The sequence below is a fragment of the Tenrec ecaudatus genome, chromosome 7 (genome assembly GCF_050624435.1).
Source record: "Tenrec ecaudatus isolate mTenEca1 chromosome 7, mTenEca1.hap1, whole genome shotgun sequence".
NCBI lineage: Eukaryota > Metazoa > Chordata > Mammalia > Afrosoricida > Tenrecidae > Tenrec > Tenrec ecaudatus.
In genome coordinates this window covers 6,658,172-6,680,615 of record NC_134536.1, presented here as the reverse complement: position 1 = coordinate 6,680,615, position 22,444 = coordinate 6,658,172, and the positions used below count along the sequence as shown (strand labels likewise).

Here is a 22,444-nt window from a genome sequence, read left to right as displayed (position 1 = left end):
GTTATAATCCGTGAAAACATCATGAAAGCAGCCTCTATGGTGACGGTGAGGAATGCACAGATTAAAAAAGACAGCAGATTTTTAACGAGACTGGGATGGGAATGTGAATAGCATACATTTAGTAATATATCAAATTAAAATATAATACATAACATGTAAGTATATATATATATACGTTTCCAAATACCCGTAAGTATATATATACTTACACACACACACACACAAACACCTACAAAGGGGCTACAAAAAGTGCATGGAAAAGTTCCATTAACTTTTCATTTAATTTTAGAGAGAGAGAGAGAGAGAGAGAGAGAGAGAGAGAGAGAGAGAGAGACCAGAGGGTGTCATGTGATACATATCCGGCTGAACCCGTCAGTCCCTCTTTGGGAGAGTAACACGGCTACCTCTTCCTGTGAGGATCCACAGCCTGAGACACCCAAGGGCGCGGGTCTATTCTGTCCTGTAGGGTATCTAAAGGGTCATGAGCAGTGGTAATTGATAAACTGATAGTAGATTTGGCTATATATATTTATATATGTAATATATATTTCTTTATATGTATTTACATAGTCACATATATACACACACACCCATATATATCCTAAGATAGCCAATATAAATAAGTCTTGTCGCTATTACTGTAGCAATCTTAAGCACTTGCAGGATACTTTCTAGATGGCTTTGGATATGTAATAAAGGGATTCTTGATAAACTGTTCACCTCTGCCCTTTAAAAGCAAAGGCAGAATACTGCCTTCACATTGGGGGACAGAGGTGGGCGGGAAGAAGTGGGTTCTGCTCTCTGCAGGCTGCTCAGAGCATTCCCACTGTGCTAACGTTTTCACAACATGCCCTTGTCTCTTACATTTCTGAATAAGATGCAGGGAAAGGTGAGAGAAGTCTGTTTGAAAAGGAAAGGAAAATGTCATCAACGGTGTCTCTTGGTGGTAAGAGTGTGGCTGAAGCCCATTCAAACCAGGTGGCAGAATCAGCTCCTGCGACTCAACGAAGGCCCATCTGACACACTTGACACTGTGTGGTCTCACTGAAAGAGGACTCGCAGAGGCCTGCGTGTCCAAGGCCATGCCGATGACCACAGAGACCGAGGTTGTTGGCCTTGCTGGGATGAGTCCCTGGACACCATCAGCCCTTTCCCATGACCCTTTTTCTCATCCCTATCCATGCCCCAGTCACCCCTTATAATTCAGGCAGTCCCCTGCATGAGTGTTGTGCCCACTGTGAGCGGGGACAGGAGAGCAGGCATGCTGTTTTATGAATAACATCTGCACCATTTATTCCGCCAGTGATAGAGACTGCAGGGGGCTTACAGATCCCTGCACGCTTCCTCCTGGGCATACAGCCCAGTATTTCCAAGAATCCTCCACCCTCTCCCCACTGTAGAGCCAGGTGAAACATGGAACCTGGGCAGATGTGGAGTGCCCCCTTGACAGGTTTGTCTATTCCTGAAGCTCAGATGTGATTCTCCAGCGGTACCATGGAGAGTTCCTGTGAGGGCTCAGAGCATGCTGGGAAGGCAAGCCTGGGTTCCTGATGCTGATGGGGAGGAGAGCTTCATAAGGGCCACGGCCCAGTGGACATGCTATGAAGCATGTAAAGCCACTCCCATCTACATGCTACTTCCATTACAGAGCTAGGTTATTACACAACTGATACACCACCTTATTTATACATTCACATCAAGAATCCAAAATTGTTTAAAAACAAACAAACAAACAAACTGAAGAAATAGAAGAAAAAGGAATTTGCCATTAGCCTGAGGAAGTTTGGATGTTTGATTTAGTTTCAGTTCATCATGAAGAAAGGATGACGACTTTGGCATGCAAGTGAACCCAGCACACGCCTTGTTTCGGGCAGTAGACGGCACAGAGAATGCATAGGTCCATTCCTAAGTCTGTATTGAAATGGAATGTGAATGAAAGTCAGAAACAGCGGGGCAAGTGTGTATCTAAAGCCAGTTAAAGTTTTGTCTTAATCTACCTACCGTATGCAGTGAACCATTGTATGCACACACACATGTTCAAGCAGGCACACAAAACATATTAAAAAGAACACTTGTGGATACAGCTAACCATCTTCAACATAATAACAGAATGATAATAATGGCAGTGGAAGCGGCAGTCGAGAGATCAAACCACAAATTTCCACAGAAAGCTAAGTCGCCTGCACAGACATCTGCACAGTGTTGACGAGCAAAGATGTGACATTGGAGACTTAGGTGCACCTGACTCAAGCCATGATACTTTCCATCATTTCATATGCATCTGAAAGTTGGACATTGACTATGGAAGACTGAAGTCAATCCGACGCATTCAAACTATGGTGCTGGCAAAGAATACTGAAAGTGCCACGGACTGACAAAAGAACAGACAGACCTGTCTCAGAAGACGTACGGCCAGAATAAGAAGGCCCTTTAGAGGCGAGGATGGCATGACTTCCTCTCGTGTATTTTGGACATGTCCAGGAGACACCAGTCCTGGAGGAGGGCATCATGCTCGGTAACCATGGCAGGTCAGTGAAAAAGGGCCCTCTACAAAATGGGGAGACACAGTGGCTGCAACCAGGGGCTCAGACATTAGAGCAATTGTGAGGCTGGCTCAGGAAGAGGCCACTGCTTCAATCTGTTTTACATCAAGTCTCAACAGCACCTAACACAACATAAGGGCCACAAAGCACAGTTTGATGTGCATCACAAAGTAGGGACCATTTCTCATTGAAACCGTGGGAACAAACTCACTTCCATGGCCTGGAGCAGACTCCTGGGGACCCTGTAGGACAGGGCAGAATGACCCCTAGGGTTCCTGAGAGGGTCATGCTTATGAGAGTAGAAAGCCTCGTCTTTCAGCCATGGTGCAGCTGCTGACCTTGAGAGCAGTGGCCCAATATGGAACCACGACACCACCAGGGCTGCTTATAAACCACGGTAGGCAGCTCATAACCATGATACCAGGGCTGCTTATAAACCACGGTAGGTAGGTCATATTTTTAACATACTTTACATATGCTACTAACACACGTGTTCTGTGTTCCTCACAAACCTCACTGTCACTCTGTGCATTTTTCCCATGAGAGCTGTGTACACTAGATGCACTTGCATGCTGTTTATGTGGGTGCATTACCTATGGAATTTATGGTAATCAGGCTTTAAGGAATGGGTTCATAACGACGTTTGGACTTAGGTTGGGCATTTGTAACCTGGGGACGGACGATGCTGCCATATTCAGGTTACAGACACATATTTAGTGGATAAAATGTACCGATAAACCAAGTTTAAAGTCTCATGGAAGAATAGGAACCCCAAAGTAGATATTCATCGCCCCAGGGGTCCAGAGCAACTTGACTTTATGTTAGGAACCTCTGTCTCTCCGTGCCACAGCGGCCCAGCCATTCCCCACAGTTCTCAGCACTGAAGTTGGCCGAGGCGCTTCCAGAAATAGCCTCCAGCAACGCCACTACCAGGATCCACAGAAGGCTCCGTTGTCTGATCTAATGGCAGGGTCTGGGCCTGAACTCGGAAGTCTCCCTGGAGCAAGGCGGCTTCTAGAAGTCTGGCCTTTCTGCCCACGCTTGGGGCCTTATTGATTTCCCATCATTTTTCCTTTTCACACACATGATGAGATGGTTTTCCTGATGCGGCCTCCCATCTCTTGCCTCGTCCATCAGGCTGTAGCATCCGTAGACACTGATGTAACCCCCTAATTAACCCCGCCGAGGGAGAAGACAGCGCCGTGGAAACGACACGGCCTCAACACCTCCTTGTTCATGCTGCTCTTCTTCTAGTCACAGTGGGACACGCTGTGCTTGTCTTATTTTCTGGCTTGTGCTTTTTGTTCCACAGGGGCGTGGGGGTGGGGGAGGGAGCAGGCCAAGGCAAACAAATCACGGGGAAAGGCGGCCTCATGGATGGATAGATGGGTCACGCGCGACAACTGGCTGATGTTTGCAATGAGTTATAGAAAAGGCACCAGCCCTGGTGACAGAATGTAGCCATACACGTTCCTCTGAGAAAAAAACACCTCTATGCACACACACAGATTGCAGACCCTGATGGCAACATGCACGCCAACAAATAATGAGTCAGGATCCATTGGAGGTCTACTGACTACCTGTGATAGCTCACCCAGAAGCACCACATGTCAGTCCTTCGAAGAATGAGTGCTGTTGTGACATCCCCATTCTACCCCAAATTAAATTGTGGTAAAATAAGATTCAATAGGTTTCCCAACAAGCAAGGCCAGTGCATGTCAGAGGCAGGACTTGAACGGGTGTCTCTGCCACTCTGTGTACTGAAAGACTCTGTTGTTCAGAGTTGCCATCAAATTGGCCCCAACTCGGGATGCTACAACAGCACAATACAACACAACACAAGGCTGTGTGATGCTCGCATGTTTATGCAAGGTAACATTGCCTCAATCCATATTTCTGAGGGTTTCCCCCTGTCCTTTGGCTCTCTATGCTCCAAGGTAATTCTTGGTGCACTCCCAAGATTAGTGGGAAAAGATTCACTAGCTTCTACCCCCACAATGTAGTGTGACTTAGAACTGTATTATCTAAACACTAAAAAAAAAAAAAAAACCTTACCAAGACATCAGTGATGTCAATTGCCACATGTACCTTTGAAAGTTGGATGATGAAACAAACCAAAAAAGAAGAAGAAGAAGAATCAGGGGGTTGGCCAAGAATACTGAAAGTTATCATGGACTTCCAGGAGAACAAACAAATCGGTCTTCAACAAAGTACAGCCAGAAGACTCCTTTGAATCCAGGATGGTGAGCCTTAGTCTCATATAATTTGGACAGCAGAGACCAGTCTCTGGAAAAGGACATCTCAGTCTCTGGAAAAGGGCAACAAAAAATGAAAACCCTCAACCAGACAGCTTGACACAATGGCTGCAAACATTATAACCATAGCCGTGAAGGTGGCGCAGGATTGGGCCGTGTTGTGCTGTTGTGTATAATAAGGTCCCTGGGCATCCGAACCTATTGGCATGAAACAGAAGCTAGCCAACATCGGACATATGAGATACTAGAAGTTCGTGGGTACTTCTCAATCAGACAGCTCCGGTTCCTTCTACAGAGGAAGGATCTTGCAATGCAAAGCATGGTCCCACGACATGATTGTGAGGGTGGAGCTCCTCCTTTTGGGGTCACTAAAGATTTCTGGTGGTGCTGTCAGGCAGTGCTTGGCTGCTAACCACAAGGTCGGTGGTTCAAACGCACCGCTACTCCGTGGAAGAAAGATGAGGCTAACTGCTTTCATAAAGATTTACAGCTTCAGAAATACCGGCTAGGTGTGACTATGGGTCAGAATCAACTACGAGTTAGAATGGCAATGGGTTGGGTTTTTCCTCTTCTTTAACTCATGGGAGACCACCTGTCACCTGGATGATAGATGGACTGCATTCTTTTTTTTTAATGAAAAGAACATCATTGTAATATGGTTTGTTGCAAACTGTGCAATCCTGAAGCACATCCCTTTCCTATCTCCTCTGTGCATGTTAAGTACATGTGCACAATATTTACATGGGTGTGTCATATGTGAAAAACATGTTGTCTTATATGATGTTATTTTATCTAGACTAACTCTGGTAAAGCAGACAACAGGATTCCTGCAAGAGAGAAAAGAAAGACAAACAACTCATGAATTAAGGACAGTCCCAACAATGCCAGGACATGCCGGGAGAGAGGGCAGCTTTTGATCCAGCATCCCAGTCCCTGACAAGTGTCTTCCCCTCTGTACCTAACAGGCCCTGAGGTGCTGCTAACGAGGGGCTGGAGCAATTATAGTAATGAGACCCTCCAAAGCAAGCAACATGGAAATCAAGTCTCCTTTCCATTTTTTAGCAACAATTAGAGACTGTCCAGTTTGCTTTTAACAAATTAAAAGATAATCGGACCAAGAAAACCTCCTCTAGAATAACATTTGAGCGTCTCTTTTCACATAATCAGAAACATTTCCCATTTGAGTGACAGTAAAAACATAGAACCGCAACTGGAAGGACACATGATAACAACAGTGTGGTGCAGTGCATTCTTGGGAGCAATGACTGCAGGAGAGCCAGTGTCAGGCGGCCTGGGGTCTGATGGACCAGGCAGCGCTGGCTGCACTCTGCAGGGCGAGAGTTACTCTGCACTCTAAAGACAGTGTCTGGCCTGTCTCCAGGCTGCCGCAGTGCTGGGATGTGCCATGCTGTGAGGCTCTGCCTTGGCTATTTGCTTTTGTTGTTTACTGCAGGAGGTGAGAGGTGCCAGGCACTATAGCTTCCTACTAGTTATGTGTCAAGTGTCATTTGAAAAATGAAAGGGAGGTCCTATGGAATGATATTGTTTCCACAGCCAGTAATGAGGTGGCTACAGTCACAGAGAACATTCAAAAGTCTTCCAAAGAAAAGTACTAAGTAGCATATCTGAAGTGCATTCATTCCCTGCCTCACTCTGCCCTTAAGACAAGGAGGGTGAAATCAAGAACAATAGAGTTCTACAGATGTCATTGACATAACCGAAAACCCACTACTGGATTCCAAGCCACAGGGCACAGGAGAACTAGTGCATGGGTTCTCCAAGGCTGTACCTATTTATGGAAGTACCGACTTCATCAGTCACCTGTGGGACTGCTGGGGGCATCGAGCTACTGACCTTTTACATAGTGGCCCAAAGCTAAACAGGATGTACAACAAGGGCTCCTGCATACTGTCTGCAAGTCAATTCCTACCCTTAGCGATCCGCTGGGGTAGAATAGAACTTTCCCCTAAGGTTCCCAAGGCAGCCACCTTCATGAAAGCACAAAGCTACGGGCGTCACCTGTCTCCCTCGGAGCAGTTGGTGGGTTTGCACTGACTGCTGATCTTGTAGTCAGCACTCTGATGCTTACACCACTAAACCGCCGCAGCTCCTGCCACCGACATAGGTGAGTAAAAAAATAAAGGAGAAAGGCAAAGGATTTTAAAAATTCCGAAAATATACTAGATACATATAATATATTTTAATGAGATGGTTCCTGACCATGGAAATTTGATATTTCTCACAGAGCTTCCCAGTTCTTCTCACCTCCAAAGGAAATGGCAAAAATAAATCAAATTTGCAAACATTCTTTACAAAAACACAAATGTCCTGACTCTCATCAACTTTTCAAACCCTTTTCATAACCATAAAGGATGTCGATAATGTACCAGGCAGCAGAAAATAAAAGTTACAAAATAACTTAATCTGAGCTTTAAGGTAAAAAATGATGTTATTTAAATGACTGAAAAAATGAAAGGTAACAGCATTTCAAATACAGGGAAGAATGCTCAGCTTTTTTCAAAATAAGAAAGTAGCTCTGTTTGAGTACAGGACAGAAAATCATGCATGGGCTTCTCAGCTTGCGGCGGCGCAGCCTGGCTGCTGGGGAGATTGGGAACTGGCAGTGGACTGAGGAGGCCATTAGAAAATGAGATGTGCGCCATTTCATTGTTAGAGTCGCCTACTTGAAGGCGTCTAGCCCAAAGATCAGCTGATAAACACATGAAAGGCAATGTGTACACAAGTTTGCTAGTCATGGACGTGTTGACAAACAAAAACAAAATAACGTTCCTGAATTGGATGAAGTTTTACAGAGCAGATCAGTTTTCCATTCAGTAATTCACATGTTTGGTTTCACGTCACCGATTGCAATGGTTACAATGTAACGTCATTTAATGTACCAATGACACCCTAACCACAACCGGAACGTAACATTGGTGGTAAAATAGAAGGGCAACCAAAAAGATTCCCAGACGTAGAACGACACAGATTGACCCAATGACTGGAACGATGGACTCAGACATGACAACATGGTGAGGATGGCAAAGTGGCAAAGGAGCAGGCCCTGCTGTGTTCTGTTGTTCAGAGATTCACTGAGTAGGAACTTGCTTGACGGCACCTAACAACAACAACAACACTTCTCCCAAGTCATCCCTGGTTATCCTGCCTCCATTTCTCTTTCTTTCCTAAGCTTTTTGAACTTGGTCTATAAGTAAACACTGCTCTTTTGATTTCAAATGGCGCATTAGTCTACTAAGTGCGTATCCCCCTAGGGCTACTGCTCCTCTTGCTAACCTCTTTATTGTTCCGCGGAAACGGGGTCACAGGCCAGTCCTGTTCCAGCTCTGAGGAGCAATGCAGCGAGGTCGCCCTGGGGTTCATAGTCTCGACCCAGCCAGTAAGTCTGGCCTTTGGGGTGATTTTTAGTTTGTCATACATGCTTCTCCTTCTCCTTTTAGTACCTTCTAATGCGGTCCTTTCCACAGCAATTGGTAGTGGTAACCAGGCCTCACCTAGGTCTTCTGGCCCCAGTGTTATGGAGGCTAAGGGTCAAGAGCTCCCTTTAGTCCACTGGACTAATTGTTTCCATGCCTCTTGAATTTCCTTAACTCTTATTTGTCCTCAGTGAGGAGGAAGACCCAATAGTTTCACCTTAGATGCTCACAAGCTTGTAAACCAATACAGGATGTATAACAATATTTTTGTGTACTATGTTATGCAAATGGACCTTCCCGTCCCCAAGACTATGGTTCCCCAGCCACCAGGTCCATGGAGTCATTTTATCAGGGGGTTTATTTATTTATGTTCAATAGTTTTTCATAACTGTGTACCTTTTATACTCTAAAAGGAAATGCAGCTAAAAAAAACACACTATGACGTCAATACAAGAAAAGTAAAGTCTCCCTACTGGTTTCATGATGCTATGCATATCATCTTTTTTATTTAAGGGGAAATTTTTTATATACATTATTATAGAGTGATTTCCAAAATTATATATATGTGAAATAGAGTAAGGAAATAATATGTACAACATTCTATACTTATTTATGTATGGGGATGATGCAAATCAACATGTCTTCTTTTTTATTGTTTTGAGAGCTTTTGTTAAGCTTGTCCTTGGGAAGAGAAAAGTATTGAAGAAAATGGGGTAACATCAGTACTTCTCTGAGACACGTTTTACAAGTTTGTGTCTGGAATCGTGTGAACATTTTGTATAATTAGAAAAATAAGGCAAACTTTAAAAGGACTTTAACAGTTAAAATTTGTATGCCTTTAGGAACACAAGGATACAATGACTAGGCTGCTAATTTCCACTGAGTTGACTCCTGCCATGGTGACTGGCCCCTTACTACCACAAAATGGGACATTACCAGATTTGGCGCCTTCTCTAAGTTGTCCGTATATTTGAGTTCATTGTTGAGGCACCACTCTATCTCATGAAGGGTTTCTGACATTTTGCTGGTTCGCTCCTTTACCAATCATGATGCTGGTCAACTACACGCAACTCTACATCCCTAGAAGGATACACCCCAAGACCCAACGGCAGAAGATCCGGACAGCGCCTCCAGTGATCATCCACTGTTGAGTTGCCTTGTTCTTGTGATAGTAACACAGTGGCTGATGTATTGTAAGCTAAAGGACACGAGCAATTATACTGATGGAATTCAGGGAAAAAAGATGAATTTTGGAAAGGGAGAAAGCAACAACATATGTAGCATTAATAATTTGAAGAAGAAATCCCACAGCCTTGCATTTGAGATTTTTAAACTGCATCTATCAGTGTAATTGGGCTAAACTTAAAATCACTGCCATCGAGTTAATTCCAACTCATAGAAACCCTATAGGACCGGGTAGAACTGCCCCTGTGGGTTTCTGAGGCTGTCACTCTTGGGAGTAGAAAGTCCCATGTTTCCCCCTAAGGGTGACTGTGACAGAAGCCCAGGACAAAACCACAACACCTACTGCTCTCTTACAATCAAGTAATTATACTCATTCTTATTTAACAATAACAACAACAACAAACATGTTTTCCAGTGCGTTCACATAGGACTAGGAGTGGGGTACAACCTAATTGTCAGAAGGCATGCCCATCACCCCAACTATGTTATTATGTAAATACTATTTTCTATGAGTTAACACCAAGGATGTTTCCAGAAATGTTTGAACCAGGATCATTGGGCAAGGAATTACAAAAAGATATAAAATATTCTATTATCCCAAGAAAGACTAGGTAATTTGTACAAATGGATTCACTATAATGTTTCTCTTGATATATGTATGTTTGAAAATTTCACTAAAATGGGAGAAATCTAAAATATGTACCTTAGTGTAAAGAGACAACTTTGAAAATAAATATTTACAAATGATTCCATCATATTGTGGTTTCGTGAAAGCAAAACAAAGAGGATTACCAATATAATATAGTTATATTAAAAACATAAATATTAATTGGCATAAAAATCTTCCAAATTGAATATTATAACTTTTTTCATCTCGTTTGTCAAAAACATAAAAATCCAGGATTTTTTAACGAGTTTTTTGTAATGGCATTTTGATACACATATTATGTGAACTGTATTACAGAAACCTTTACATTATTGGTTGATACTATTGAAAAATGAATATAATTTAGAAAGTCAGAAGTGCAATTACCATCATAGATTTAGATAGATCTTCAATCTAAAGCACATTTTTTAGCTGTGATGCACATTAAAACTAAGTATTGAAATAAATTGAACTTAAGAGATCACTGAATCAAGGTAACATGTATGTGTCAAACCACAATTTTCTGAACCAAGGAACATATTCAGCAACACTACAGTCGTTACAATATGTCTGCCATTAATATACACCTTACCCTTAATATATACGGTATATACTCGTGTATAAGCCGAGTTTTTCAGCACAAAAAATGTGCTGAAAAACTGGGGTTTGACTTATACACGAGTCAGTGGTACCCCAGGAGGTGTAACATCTCGCTGCCCCGCCCGAGGGAAATGAACGAGTGCCCGTTATTGATTGCTGTTTCTCCACTGTTCATTCAAAGCCCCGCTGACACTGCAGGGCTTTGAGTGTTTGTTTACTCACATCTAACCAATCAGAGCAGTCCTATGACGTGTATCTTTGAATAAGCCTTTTAAAGACCGTGTGCAAAGGATGTGGCATGAATGGATGTCATCTGGTCAAGCCCGACTAACAAAAGGAGGAATTCTCATGAAGCCTGACATAGAGTTAATAGCAAAGTGGGTTCGAGATGCATGGGAAGACATTCCAGAAGACATGGTGTGACGTGCCTTCCAGAAATGTAGCATTAGTAATGCTATGGATGGCAGTGAAGACTGTGCTTTGTGTGAACATGACAGCAGTGATGGTGATGACGGCGATCTCAGTGAGGACAGCATCTATGATGACCTCACACCAGCTGAAGCTCTGCAGTGGGATACGGATGATGATGAGGAATCCAGTTTTGAAGGATTTTAACTCTACATTTTAGCTTGGCTGCTGATTGAGCTCAGGGAATAGTGCTCTTAAGGTCTCATCATTGTTGCCGCCTTATTGTTTTTGTTGAACCTATTTTCCACTTACTGTGCTGGTTTACTAATGTTAAATGACTTGTCCTTTTATTTATGTTTTTAATTTTAAATTAATATTTAAATATATTACCCCACTGATATCTCAGTCTTTAGTAATTTTATTTTCATTTGTTTTGATTATTGAAACTTACCAATAGCTTCTGCATTTTTCCATCCTAGGCTTATACTTGAGTCAATCAGCTTTTCTGGTTTCCCAGGTAATAATTAGGTACCTCGGCTTATACTCGGGTCGGCTTATGTTCAAGTATATATGTTACCTCAGAGCACATATTCACATTAACTACAAATGGATCAAGGGCCTAAGTATATGAGCTAAACTATAAATTTATTAGGAGAAAGTATAAAGTTTTAAGATCATGTAATGACCAGAGATTTATAGATATGATGCCAAAAGCATGAATAAGACAAAACAATAAATACATTTGGATTCATAAAAATGAAAAACTTCACCCCTCATAAAAGAGTCACAAGGAAGTGAGGAGCCAACCAGGGTGCCGTATATACCACTGATCAAACATACGACATTCCTCTAGTGCTTTAATGCTCCCCTACCCCCCAACTATCATGACCTCAGTTCTACCTTGAAAATCTGCCTCAAAATTAGTACAGATAAGAGCTCTGGACACACGGCATCATGATAGATCACCCCTGCCCCCAGGAGTAATAATGGGAGTAGCAACAGCCCTAAAGTAAAGGGAAGGTAGGGGAAGAAAGAGGAACCAATCACAATGATGGATGTAAAACCCCAGCCTCCCTCCAGGGTGACTAACAGAAACATGGGGTTATGGGAGCTAGGGAATGGTATAAGATGAAAATAATAATAACTTAACTTATAATTTACCAAAGTTTCATGAGGGTCGGAGGGTAGTGGAAGGAGGGAAAAATGAGAAGCTGAGAACAAGGTTTCAAGTAGAAAGAAAATATTTTCAAAAGTATGATGGCAACATATGTAAAAATGCGCTTGATACAAGCAGATGTGTCAATTGTTATAAGAGTTGTAAGAGGTCCCAATAAAATGATTTATTAAAATAAAAAATAGTGGGGAAAATTAAAAACTTCTAGGCATCAAAATAGTTTATCAACAACTTGCAGAGACCACACATAGACTAGGAGAGAACACTTGGTAACCACATCTGTAATAAAAGTTTAGTGTCTACAATTTGTAAAATCCTTTTACATCCCAACAATTAAAAGACTGGCTACTCAATTCAAGATGGCCAAATGTCTTGAATAGGCATTTCTCCGAAAGAAGACATATGACAAGCCATAAAATACACGAAATCTATGCATAACAAAACTGCAATAAGATAGTCTCTCACACCCTTAAGACAGTTATATTAATAATTTTTTAAAAACACCTTGAGAAAAGAAATGCTGATACAGATGGAGAGAAAGATGAACACTTGCACAATACTAGTTGATGCATAAACTGCTTCTATGATTATTGAAAGTAAGGTGTTGTGAACATCTTGGACATGATTGTAAACATGATGGTTGTATAATCCATCGATTCTACTCATAGACATATATCTGAATGAAATGAAAACATATGTCCACCAAAGACTTGCATACAAATATTCACAGCAGCATATTTCACAGCAATCAAAATATGGAAACAATCTAAATACATACCAGTGGATGAATGTATCAACAAATGTGGTATGTCTCCCAATGAAATATTATTTGGCCATGAAAAAGAATGAAGTACTGACACATGCTACCAGTTGGAGAAATCTGAAAAGTATTATGCTAAGTAAATGCCCTATCACAAAAAGCCACATACTGAATGATTCTTTTTTTAATGAAAAATTCCAAAGGGACAAAAATCAAATTACTGGTTCCCAGTAGGGAGAATAAATTATTCATGGTTATAGATCTTCTTATGGAGTGATTAAATTTTCAATAAACTATGCCTGCTCCACATCAATTACCTATTTATCCGACATTTCATGTTTACAACAATAGTAAAATGATCTACTATTCTGTAACGCTGCACATCTGGCAGTAATGAATGATGGGTTACCAGGCCACATTAACATTGGCAATGATCATTCAGGTTCGGTGTCAACTTGGCTGAGACATCATTCTCAGTGGCTTGGCAGTTATGCAATCATGTGATTTGGCAGTTATGGAATGATACACTCCTTCTCCACTTGGTGATCTGATATGGTCATTTCCATTTTTGCATGATAACCAGGTCTTTGGAACAGGACCTTATTAATAGTGAACCTTATTAATGGGGACCTTATTATAAAGTGAAGAGTGAATTGATAGAGAGGTGGTGATTGAAGAACACTGTGAATGCATCAACTGTCATTGAATTGAACATTTTCAAATGGTTCAACACAGAGGATGTGAGTCCTGTCTTATTGATCTGTGTCTATCTATAGATGCAATAATATCAGTATAGTTCAAGTAAAGGGCATTTTGTAATGTTAACTTTAAAACAAAATTTTAAATACTCAAAATTCAGATTTTATTCAGTCTTAAAGACATATATATATATATATATATTATTTCATGTATATCGAGTATGAGTTCAATTTGTTCTTTTCCCTTTAGGGATAGAAAGGTAAAATATTAACATTTGGAAAGCATTGCCCTAAAAGCAAGGCAACAAATCTCTCCAACTGCAGGATAAGCCTGGCCCACAAACATACCTCATGAACCTCGGGTGGATAATATTTCAAAATTTATTTCCAATGTCTTTATAGAAATTATGCCATTTCCAGTTAAGTACTTGCTCCATCATTTTATCTTTCAAAGTCTAATTATCAATGTTTGCACCCCCCCATTATTTCTCAAATAGATATCTGAAGTTTCAACCCCTTTGCTGGAGATTAGGAATAACTACGATAGTTTTATAGCAGTTCTCCATCTGTTCTTAGTTACACATAGAAATGACAAACAACAAAACAAGCCACAAATACACCCGAAAATAAAATAGCAATCATTGACTTACCCACACACGGCAGGGAGTAGCCGAGCTCAGGGTCGTGGACAAACTGCCGGTCATTGAGTCTGGTCACACAGTACAAGTGGAAACAGTCTAAGCAAATCACGTGGCGATGGTTGCATTGGAAGACCAGGACAGGGCTCCTGCACAGAGAAAGACAGATGCCTGGACTTCAGAACCTCCATGGCCATCCTGCAGGGCGTCTCAGGGACTCCTCCCTGTGAAGGCCTGGCTGCTTGCCCTGAGCCCCTATGTGAGTAAATAACTCCACATCTTATAAACTAGGAGCACCCTATAGACACTGCTTTTCAAACCGTTATATTTTCAGGTTTGCATGATTACCAATCAGTCATATTAAATTATGGGAAATATTTCTGGAAGCCTTTCTAACTCATACAATCTAATTAAACGACACTTATCGATATGTGATTGGTCTGCTATTAGACTCTATTATGAATGCAACCCACATACAGGGCCATCATCTGAACCATGTAGACTAGGGGTTCTCAACCCGGGGGTCGCGATCCCTTCAGGCGTCGAGGACCCTTTTGCAGGGGTCGCCTGATTCATAACAGTAGCAAGAGGACAGTGATGAAGTAGCAATGAAAATAATTTTATGTGTGGGGGTCACCACCACATGAGGGGTCGTATTAAAGGGTCGTGACATTGGGAAGGTTGAGAACCACTGATGTAGACTGTGTTCTTCTCTTCTTTATTGTAAAGTAGGTCGGGGTTTACGTTTCAGATCTTCCACTTGGTATTCCACAGTTAAAGCCACTCCTGAATAGTTTATGCCTTCTGGGCACCCTGCTTTCTCTTCTCAACCCTGTGGGGTATCTTTCATTTCACCCAAGTGAATGCCCATCAACAGTCTGGGCCATTGCTGGTCTCCCATACCGCACCTCCCCCGACACATGGAGGCTATTTCATTTGGTATGACATCTCCAGTGTCCTTGGTGTGTGTCCCATAGCAGTAATGTCGTATCATAATTTGTGTGTTTTGTGATCGGCTAATGTCACTCCGCATAATGTTCTCCAGGACCATTCATACGAAGAGGTGGCATGACATGAGGGAAATTAGTCGTCTTCAGAAGAATAAACCAGTTGAAATCAAAAGGGCATAATTTGCCTAAAGATGGAGCTCAGAAGGTTTAGGATAGAAAGAGGAGTGGAGATGGGAACCACAGGGAGGAAGTGGGGTCAAGTGATGTCACATGGTTGGCTTTGTAACTAATGGCATGGAAGAAAATGTGTGAGAATTGTTGAATGGAAACTGGATGTTCTGTAACCATCATTCAATTCACAATAGAGATATGTGTAGATATATGAATGTACACATTCATAGTTAAGGCAGGGTTTTATCCATATAAATATATAACATATTTAGCATTTATAACACACACATACATTTATATACCTATATAATATATAACTTTTATAATGCATGATTCTGTGGAAAATAAGTACACAGGTAAGGCAGTGTTTTATATACACATATAATATAAATATATTATATAATTTAATATATATTCATAAATATACAATTATTTAACTGTATTATCTAATTGAATATATAAACATAAAATACTGTCTTAACTTTATACTTATTTCCAACAGTACCAGGCATTACAAAAGTTTTACCTAAATGTTTCTGTAATTTAATTGTAATAAAATATAGAGCTTGATATTTCCAAAAGAAAAAAAGGAAGCTTAGTTATTCCACCAAGTAGTCAGAATTACAGAAATTTCATTGGCATTTTCTTAAGTAGAATTGAAAATAAAGATTCTTAACCAAGGGATTCTTTTAAGTTACGTTTTTGTCTATTGTGCCACAGCCTTGTCACCAATGAATTATAAAATTATTAATTTAAATTATTAGTAAAGCACTGCAAACAAAGTCTTTGACTTTTGTATGTCACTGTGTGGACAAATTCTCCTGAAGCGCGCAGCCTTTCTGGTGGCAAATGACCACCATAAGCCTATGTTGAAGAGAGACAAATTGAAGATGCTAATTTGAGATTGGCCTCAGAGCAAGTTAATAGGAAGTCATTGGGGTCTATGTAGGTAATATGTCTGTTCTCTAAGAAATGAACCAAAACACAAAATAAACATGCCCGTTCTCGTGCAGTTCTTACCACATGTCAAAGTTCTCCAAAGGCTCTTTCCCCAGGGAAACGGATATTAAATATTCATGTTAGAAGATACTTGGTTAACAATAAAGATATTCAAACTTATCTTGGTTTCAAGTAAAAACTAAAATAAAAATATGGGGAAGCCTTAGGATTTTCAAACCTTAGAATCTATAGGATCATAATCAAATTAATCTATTAATCTCATTCAGAGGGTCCTCAAATGTGTTTGAGGGTGCCACCTCTCCCTTGGCGACATCAACTAAACTCTGTCCTGGGCCTTTTTTTCCATCTGAAAAACTTGGCTCAATTGAACATTAATTATGTTTGCAACTTTCCACCCCTTCCTTGGCAATGGATTGCATGTCTTCCCAAGTATATATATAAAATCCCAATATATATTAAAATCCCAAACCTTGCAGCTGTGCCTGCAGCAATAACTGGAAATAGTTTTCTGTTGCTAATTGAATTAGGGCAAACCCAAATCCTCACCAAGGAACCGACAGGAAACGTCCAGACACCCAGAGAAAAGATCAAAACCATCAAGGCCTTCGTCTTGCTTGCGCCCGCAACAAATGCTTATGGACACAGCTACGATCAAACGATGCATCGCAGTGGGTGAGTCTGCTGTACAAGACTTCTTTATGGGAGCACAAAGCCTTCTCTTTCTTCCATGGAGTGGCTAATGGTTTCAAACTATTAGTCATTGGGTTAGCAGGGCACTGTGTAACCCACGAGGCTACCAGGTCTCCTTTTCACAAGGCCTCTGTAAAGTGTTGAAAAGCAAGAGTGGTACTTTGAGGACTAAGGTGTGAATGGCCCAAGTCATGATATTTTAAACTGCTTCATATTCGTGTGAAACTGAGACCTTGAATAAGGACGCATGAAGAAGAATGGATGCATTGAATTGTGCTGCTGGTGGAGAAAATGGAAAGTTCCGTGGACTGCCGAAACAACACACCTGCCTTGGAAGAAGTACAGCCAGATGCTCCTTAGAGGCAAGGTTGGAGACACTTGAGCTCATGGACAATGGACATGCTGTCAGGAGAGACCAGTCCCTGGAAGAGGACATCATGCTTGGTAAAGTAGAGGGCTGGTGAAAGGGAGGAAGGGTCTCAATAAGAGCGGTTGCCTTCATGGCTGCAACAAGGGGCTGGAACACCAGGAAAGCTATGAGGATGGTGCAGGACCTGGCGGTGCTGCCTTCTGTTGTGCACAGGGTGGCTCTCAGTTGGAACTGACTTGATAGCACCGAAACACAACAACAACAATGCACGGTGGATCCCAAACCCACTCACTTCCGAGTTATGGAAAGGTGTGCAGGGACACAAGCAGGGTGAGAGCAGTGCCATGTGGATAATGTGGATCAGCCAAGGAGCGAAGAGACATGGGGTTTGCCAATCCGGAAGGAAGCAACATGGCCAAGACCTTGAATTGGACTATCAGCCTGCAGACCTGTCAGAAAATAAATCTCTCATTTAAAGGCACCCATTTGTGGGATTTGCATGAAAGTGGTACTGGATAACTTAGGCACCCTTCAACTAACTCTGGCTTTGAAGCTTATTTACTAAAAATCTTACAGATTTCTAACAATGCATAGTGCTTAAATAAACACATAGTCCATATAGCTAAAGGCAGTGCTCAGGTGACGAATGAGACCATTCCCACTTTGTGAGTAGGTCATAACAGTACAAACATTTGTTACTTAGTCTGGCTTTCATGGCAGAAAAGGTTGTTGCTGGCGCTGCTGCTATTGTTTGCTGCCATTGAGTCAGCTCCCACTCATTGCCACTCTATAGAGGGTAGAAAGGAACGCTGGCTGGTCCTACGCCATCCTTACATTGTTACTATGTGCGCACACATGTGCGAGTTACTGCATTTGTGTATCTCATTAGAGGGCATCCGATTTCACTCTGCATAAGATTGCAGTGAAACTGACAAGATGGCCGCTACCAACAACAATTTCATTAAGCCCCCCACCCACCTTATCAAGCATGATATTCTTTGTCACAAGCGGATGCCTCCGGAAAGCATGTCTGAAGAACATGGGACAAAGTCCCAGCATCCTTGCTTCTAAGAAGTATTCTGTTGTATCATCTTCCAGACAGGTTGATTTGACCTTCTTACAGCCCATTCTACTTTCAATAGTCTTCATCCACGCCATGACTCCATTCTTCCCGACTGAACGTGTGCAAGCGGTGGGGTGCCGCTGATGCTGACAGGTGCCACGGGGTTGGTTCGGACTCTGAGCGTGACCCTGAAGACAATAGGACGGACCACTGCCTAGTGCTGAGCCGTCCTCACCATGATTCTCATGCACATGTAAGCGTCCGTTTAGGTTTGGGGGAACACACACGCCCACCCGGCCACAGAGAATCCTGAGCACACAGCAGCTGTAGATACACACAGGGAAAGGAACGATATGTAACTCATCACTCAAGAACCACAGCCGTAGGGAAGGGAGGGTCTACTGCTGAATAAAGATGGCTTCCTTCGGGAAGCTGACCTGAAGTTACCGATGAGTGGATTGATGTGGCAGAACACCAACATTAAAAAAAATGTATTGAGATGCACAAATTAATGTATTGAAATGAACAAATTAGTTGAATGTATCAGAAAAAAATAGTTGGGAAAGATCACAAAAGGGTTGGCAGCCAAACATGATCTGGTCTGGGATCATGTAGACACTAGGGGACAACCCCATTATATAAACTATTAGTAATAGAAATTTGCAAAGGTTTCTAAGTGTGAGAATTGGGGAAATGTTCTAGAGAACAAGTCGAGCAGGAAAAAAATCTGGGAGTGCTAGAACTGTTTTGGATGTCATTTTAAGACTCTGGACACGAGTAAAGAAGAAACTAGATATGACACCGTGATGGCCAGAGGAGCTGAAATGGAAAGATGGATAGGAGTGGTATTCTGACAAGGACGGACGGGCCCTTATCCTCACGGGGGTCTTTTGTTCCTCCTTACAGCCTTCTGTGCCCTTTGCTCAAGTTCAATGTAAATGTTAATGGATCAATAAAAAAAATGATTTTAACCCAATGGCCCAGGCGACAGAAGTGTGAGGCCAAAGGTTAAATAAAGTTTTCAGTCAAATAGAAAAAGAATGGTAACTGCTGTCCTTGCCATTACTGGACAATTATTTATCATTGTTTTCTACTTTTATCAGAGGAGCAACTGAAACACCTTTGTTAGAGGAATATTAAGCATGGTTGAAGGAGTTTCAGTAAATAAAATAGGGAAAGCTATTTCTGTACATGGCACAAAATACACTATTGTTCCCCAGCTATTCCAAACCTTTAAACTCTTATAAGATTAAATTCTGTGTAGAATTCAATACACCGCATTAATGCTTTCACATATATTGGGTAAAACGTACAGTTTAATTTGCTCTCTACGGCCTTTGTTATCTATCAGATCTTTCCTTTGCTCTCAATTATACATACTCTGCTGAAGTCTGGGGTTTGCTCTCAGTTTGTCTAATTATTTCTTGCACGCACATCTTCATTTTTATCCCCATTAAGGCAAATGTTGTAGTGCCAACTTCTCAATTAAATATGACGTGCATATTAAATGCAATGTGCTAGAAACTTCCAGATTAATAAAGATAAGAAAGCAAGTCTAGAATCTCAAGAAAATGGAAACCGAGCAGAGTAGGTAGGATGGGACGCAAGTAATTAAGCCACAGGCCAGAACACTTTGAATTACACTAGAGACGAGAAACCATCGGCAGCTTCAGCGCAAAGCAGCCTCCTATTGTCCCTGACCAACTCCATCTCCGTGCAGTCCCATTCCACGCTGAATGAGCTCACTGATGGAGCCAGTATGGCATTCCAGAAATGACAGCATGTGGCCTCCAAGACTCGCCCAGAGATGGCACTTTGTTTCTGTCCTCACTCTCTCCTGCACTCGCTCTCATCGAAATGCCACCTGTCAAGCGGTGAGGGCCTGAGCACTCCTTCCAAGAGCCAGCCCTGACAGGACAGCTGACAAAGGGAGTCATCTCCGGAGGACGTCCTCCGGCTCACGTCAAGCCTTCAGAGGCTGCCCCGGTTATAACCGTGTAGGAATTTCTCACCAAGAAGAATCCAGATTAGCCTCACCCAAATTCCAGGTGGACCAAACTGGACTGAGCTAGCATTCATGGTTGTGTACATCAGTACAGCTTAGGGTCACATGGTAAGCAGTGATGGGTGCCCAGTGCAGTTTCACAGAAGAGGGCGTGCAGTTAGACAAGAGATGAGATCATGCATGATGGAGGCAGAGGCATGTGAAGGAGGCTGAGGCCCCACCCCATGGAGAGGGACCACACAGTCAGGTCCGAGGCAGAGAGTGAAGCTGTGAAGGGGCCAGCCTTGGGAGGGCAGTGACGAGGTAGCCAGTTCCTCTTTTTAGGCCAAGGAAGCCACAATGAAGCAAATGTATATTTGGGCACATCTGAACCATTTGAGATGCGACAGAGAAATGCAAATCAGAATTAAAAGGTTAAATAAATATCACTGGGAAGGTAAATGTAAAGTTTTTCTCACTTGAGGGAAGAATATGACCTTAAATTTATCTTTCTCTTGACCCTTAAAATTTCACATGCTGTCTTTACAAGCTTCTCTTTGTGCAATTTTAACAACTGTGCTTCGCCTCAGCAATCTTTCAAAGCTCGCAACAAAATCTGTATACATGAGGAACTGTGACTCCTGGGAATTAATAAAGCCCTGGATTAGATAAAAATAATTAGATGAAAGCTCTTCAGAAATAACTTGGATTAGATACACTGCCATCCTGATACAGATCCCAAGAACATTCTTTATTAAAATGGAAAAAGTGATGACCAACTCCATATGGAAAGAAACCTGGAACAGTCAAAACAATATGGAGGATGGACAAAGCAGGCGGCCTCCCACTGCCCCATATGGAAACATATCATACACCTACCATGATCTTTATGGTTCAGCAATAAATGTCTAGACAAGTGGGACAGAATTGAGAGCCCACAGTTAAACCCCATCATCTATGGACAATCAGAAGCCCTGGTAGCATGGTGGCTATACAATGGGCTGCTAACTGCAAGGTCGGCAGTTCAAAACCACTAGTTTCTTTGAGGGAGAAAGAAGGGGCTTTCTACTCACATAAAGAGCGACAGTCTCAGAATCCCACCAGGGCACTTCTTCACTGTACTGTACGCTCTCTATGCGACGACAGCAACTCAATGGCAGCAAGTTTATTTTTATTTTTATGGATAATTAATTTTCAACATGGGGTCACAGCCCCTCCAATGAGGTAGAAACAGTCTCTAATGAATGATGCTAGCAAAACTGCCTATTTATATACTGAACAAGAAATGAAACAGAACCCATGCCTCAAACCACACACAAACCTACCTCAGAATGAATCAAAGATCAAAATGTTACGCCGAAACCCACACACATTCTGGAATAAAACAGAGAAAATGATGGGCCCTAATCTTTTGGAAAAATAGGATAATAAACATCACAAAAAATACAGGGATAGAAGTAGACAAAAAAAGACAAAAGCATCATATTTTACTAAGAAAGTAAATAGACAACTTACAGACTGGGGAAAGTCTTTGTAAATGACTCATTCAATAATGATCTTATCTCTAAATGCTAGACAAAGCTCTAGGAACAATGCAAATTGCCAAAGGCATGAACAAAGCTTTCACCAACAAGGATATCTGAACACCCAAAACATTTGAAAAGATGTTCAGAATCATTAGCCATGCCCAAAGCCAAATCAATCCACTGCCATGGAATAGATTCCGACTCATAGCAACCACATATGACAAAGTATTACGGCACCCTGGGGTTTGCAAGGCTGTCAGTCTTTGAGAGAGCTAACACACCTCTCTCCTGTGGCATACCTGGTGGGTTCAAAGCAGCGACTTCTCAGTCATCAGCTGAGCACGTCAGCATAGTGTCACTGGGGCTCCTCCAGCAGCCAGCACAGAAAT

The 22,444-nt window shown here is 41.9% G+C and overlaps 1 protein-coding gene across 1 annotated transcript in view; it reads right to left on the bottom strand.

Moving 5' to 3' along the window:
* PRKN (parkin RBR E3 ubiquitin protein ligase) overlaps positions 1-22,444 on the bottom strand; it is a 1,192,284-nt gene that overhangs the window by 420,729 nt on the left and 749,111 nt on the right. Inside the window, exon 7 of the mRNA XM_075554213.1 lies at positions 14,354-14,490. Coding sequence (XP_075410328.1) covers positions 14,354-14,490 — 137 coding nt within the window. The remainder of the gene's footprint in view (positions 1-14,353; positions 14,491-22,444) is intronic.